The sequence below is a fragment of the Zingiber officinale genome, chromosome 7A (assembly GCF_018446385.1).
Source record: "Zingiber officinale cultivar Zhangliang chromosome 7A, Zo_v1.1, whole genome shotgun sequence".
Taxonomy (NCBI): Eukaryota; Viridiplantae; Streptophyta; class Magnoliopsida; order Zingiberales; family Zingiberaceae; genus Zingiber; species Zingiber officinale.
In genome coordinates, this window is record NC_055998.1 from 99,353,532 (window position 1) to 99,356,988 (window position 3,457).

Consider the following 3,457-nt stretch of genomic DNA (forward strand, 5'->3'; position numbering starts at 1 on the left):
TTTCCTATAATCTTAATTATGTGACTATATATATATATATATATATATATATATATATATATATATATGATAACTTAAATTTATTTCTATGGGAAAAATCAACCTCTCTCAAATTAGTCCTTACGAAGGAATGAGATATTAAAAAAAATTAAAAAGGTAGTTCAATATAGGAATGGGATATAAAAAATTTAGTTCAATAGATTGTTGAAATCTAATGATAGAAAAAAAGGTATCTGAAGCAGATCCGTTTATTGCTTTAAATCCTTTAGATAAGCGTTGCTGATCAGGATCCACGTCGGCGTTAAATAGGATGTATTAGTTGGACCACGACAATCTGTTTCGAATCGATCTGTTTATATATATATAGATATATATATAATACTTTTTTGGATTCCTTGCCCTCGTCTCCAAGCAAAGCATCGAATCGATCCGCGGAGAGCGACGGCTGCCTGATCGAGCGAGCGAGCGAGCGAGCGAGCGACCTGGAATCGATTCCGGCGTGGATGCCTCTTTCTTCCTTGCTCCGGTGCGCTGTGGTGTCGTTGGCTGCGGGGGATGGGGTCGTGGATTTCGAGCATCGTTAGGGCGGAACACGCCGCCAGCGGCGGCGGACTCGGCGCGGGCCTCGGGGACTTGCCCGAGAGCTGCATCGCGGAGGTGCTGCTGCACCTTGATCCGCTGGAGGTCTGCCGCGCGGCGCGGCTCAGCAGGGCTTTCCGAGGGGCGGCTTCTGCGGGCGTCGTGTGGGAGACGAAGCTGCCGAAGAACTACGCGTACTTGATGGAGAAGGCGATGGATGAGACGGCCAGGGCACGTCTTTGCAAGAAGGAGATCTATGCGCGATTGTGCCGGCCGAATCCCTTTGATGGCGGCGCCAAGGTATCCACGTCTCCTTATTCGCTAAATCCAAATTCCTGGAACTTCATCTTTTGGATAAAAATTCAATCTTTCTCCTCGGGGTAGATTTTCTTTCCGTATAGTCGCTAGCAATATAAAAAAAAATTCCGTTGTTTACCATTTTAGGGCTTATCTAACTTCGTATGAGGATGAATTAGGAATTTTGGCTGGAGAAGAACAGGGGTGGAATCTGCATGTCTATTTCCTCAAAGGCATTGCTGATTACAGGAATCAGCGATAAGCGATACTGGACATTCCATACAACTGAGGAATCTAGGTATTGAGTCTTATCTATAGAGTAACTGGTTAGTTCTTCTTTGAATATTTTCTTTGACCTTCTTTGCAAATTTTCATCTCATTTTGACATCTTTATTGGCTGCTGATACCTGTTGACATCTTGCCATCTGCTAGTTGAGGGACTTATTTTCCTTTTTGCCTCAAAGTGTTTGTTGTGTTCAAGTCAATCATTCCTGCAGGATTTTGTTTGTCCATATCTACCTTGAACACATCCCCTAATCTTCTAGCAATACGGTCGAAGGGTTATTCATTTGTTGCATACTTTTGCAATTAAACTACATTTTCATTATTATTATTTAGCCAGTCGTTGTAACTGAGAATACGAGTATAGCATCAGATCATCACGATCTCAATACACAAATCATTTTTTCAATCTCTTGATTCTATCATCTTAGAGCAAGTATATTATTGACGTTAAGAATGCGAGGAGTCACCCTCTACCTTTTCAGAATTACAATTCCTTGATGTTTCCTTGTTATTACACCTCCATAGACAATTGCAAAGAAATTACTTGGTGTAGAAGAGAGTATGTCATTCAACTCATATGATCTCAATACAGATAAATCATTACTGCTATCTACTATAAGATTGAAGTTATTAACTATCTATTCTATTATCTTAGAGCAAATATGATATTGATGTTAGAAATTTGTGGAATTTGATCCCTACATTTTCTGAGTACCATTTCTCATAGCTTGTTTGCAGGATTGTTTTAAGTGATTGATCCTTCATTTCATAATATACTCATTCATCTAGAAAAATCCTAAAAAAGTTAAAATATATCTTATACATCAAGGATTCTGAAGAAGTCAGCATTGATTTGATTCTGCCAAATTTTCTCTGCACTGCATGACACTATTTTTAATAGTTGTAAAATTCTAGTTAGTTCACTTATGTGATTTTTCAGAGTTGAATATGTTATAATCAACAAAAGTAACCAATTATTGGCAAGAATTTGTCCTCCGATGTTGGTTACGGTTTGTTGAAATGTCAAAATAGACTTCCATAGCAATTAAGTCCTGGTGCCCCCAAGGAAGAAAACATCACTCATGACTTTTTCTTTGCAGGTTTAAGAGCGTTGCATACCTTCGGCAAACCTGGTGGTTTGAGGTGGTTGGGGAAGTAGATTTCTGCTTCCCAGCTGGGACTTATAGCGTGTTCTTTCGACTCCATCTTGGTCTTCCTTCCAAGCGGTTCGGTTTCCGAATATGCAACTCTGAACACATCCATGGGTGGGACAAAAAGCCTGTGAAATTCCAGCTATCGACATCGAATGGCCAAAAGGTTCTTTCCAAGTGCTCTTTAAGTGAGCCTGGAAGTTGGATAAACTATCGTGTAGGAGATTTTGTGGTAGACAAATGTGATGTACCTACCAGGCTCAAGTTCTCGTTGACACAGATAGATTGCACACACACTAAAGGTGGCATTTGTATAGACTCAGTATTCATATTTCCCAAAGGTTTTATGCAGGGAAAGGTTTTCAACACAAGTGCGATTTTGTAGGTTACAACATTTAAACAATAGATATGCAAGTAATGTATATTGTTCCTTATTCAACGGTTTGATTATAAAAGGGTAGATTTTGCATATCCTTCTTGCTGTTTTATTTAACTATTGAATGGACCATTTTGATTGATATATCCAGTTTAAGGTTTGTTATCAAGAAAAAACAATCAATATTAACTTCTAATTGAGGAAGCCCTTCTAACAATGCTCAATGGAGTGGTGTCAATGGACTATAATTGGATCATGTGCGACTTGTAGTAGAGGTTTAGTAAAAATGTTGACAACGTGATCTTATGCTTTGATGTGAACTATTTCTGACTTGTTCTTCATGTGCTCTCAAATGAAACAAAAAAAAAAAAAATGAAGTGAAGTGAAACTTCAAGGTAATATGTTTCATCTTCTTGATGCATTTGTAGGTTCTCAAACCAGTTTCTTAGCTTTACAAGTGAATTTAGTGTTACTATCATTTGGTGAAGGTTGTATCTCTCAAGTTAAAAAACAAATCCAATGGTTACCTTTTCTATCATTTAGATTTCCTTGTCGATTAGTAATGAGTTAATCAACAAAATATGGCAGAGAGTACCTTTAATATAGCATAAAACTCTTTTGATTATCTTCCAATGAATTGAAGTTAGCTCCCATGTGAATTTAGTCTCTAATGCAACATTGATGCTATCTAAATATCATATTGAAATGAGGCTCATCGTGAGCTTTAAAGTTACATCCACAAACTCCTAATTTGCACAGAATCTCTATA

At 38.1% G+C, this 3,457-nt stretch overlaps 1 protein-coding gene across 1 annotated transcript; it reads left to right on the forward strand.

The window, feature by feature from the left end:
• The first annotated feature begins 377 nt into the window (after window positions 1–377).
• On the forward strand, window positions 378–2,781 carry LOC122001890 (F-box protein PP2-A13-like). Its single transcript, XM_042556864.1, has 3 exons — window positions 378–879; window positions 1,056–1,174; window positions 2,262–2,781. The coding sequence occupies exons 1-3, from the start codon at window positions 556–558 to the stop codon at window positions 2,695–2,697; spliced, it is 879 nt and encodes a 292-aa protein (XP_042412798.1). The 5' UTR covers window positions 378–555; the 3' UTR covers window positions 2,698–2,781.
• The last annotated feature ends 676 nt before the right edge of the window (window positions 2,782–3,457 follow it).

What these genes read in the sequence shown, in the direction of transcription:
- LOC122001890 (XM_042556864.1), top strand. Translation starts at nt 556, where the DNA reads ATGGGGTCGTGGATTTCGAGCATCGTTAGGGCGGAACACGCCGCCAGC. An exon ending in CCTTTGATGGCGGCGCCAAG is followed by an intron (nt 880 to 1,055) that starts GTATCCACGTCT and finishes AGGATGAATTAG; the next exon opens with GAATTTTGGCTGGAGAAGAA. An exon ending in CATACAACTGAGGAATCTAG is followed by an intron (nt 1,175 to 2,261) that starts GTATTGAGTCTT and finishes TTTTCTTTGCAG; the next exon opens with GTTTAAGAGCGTTGCATACC.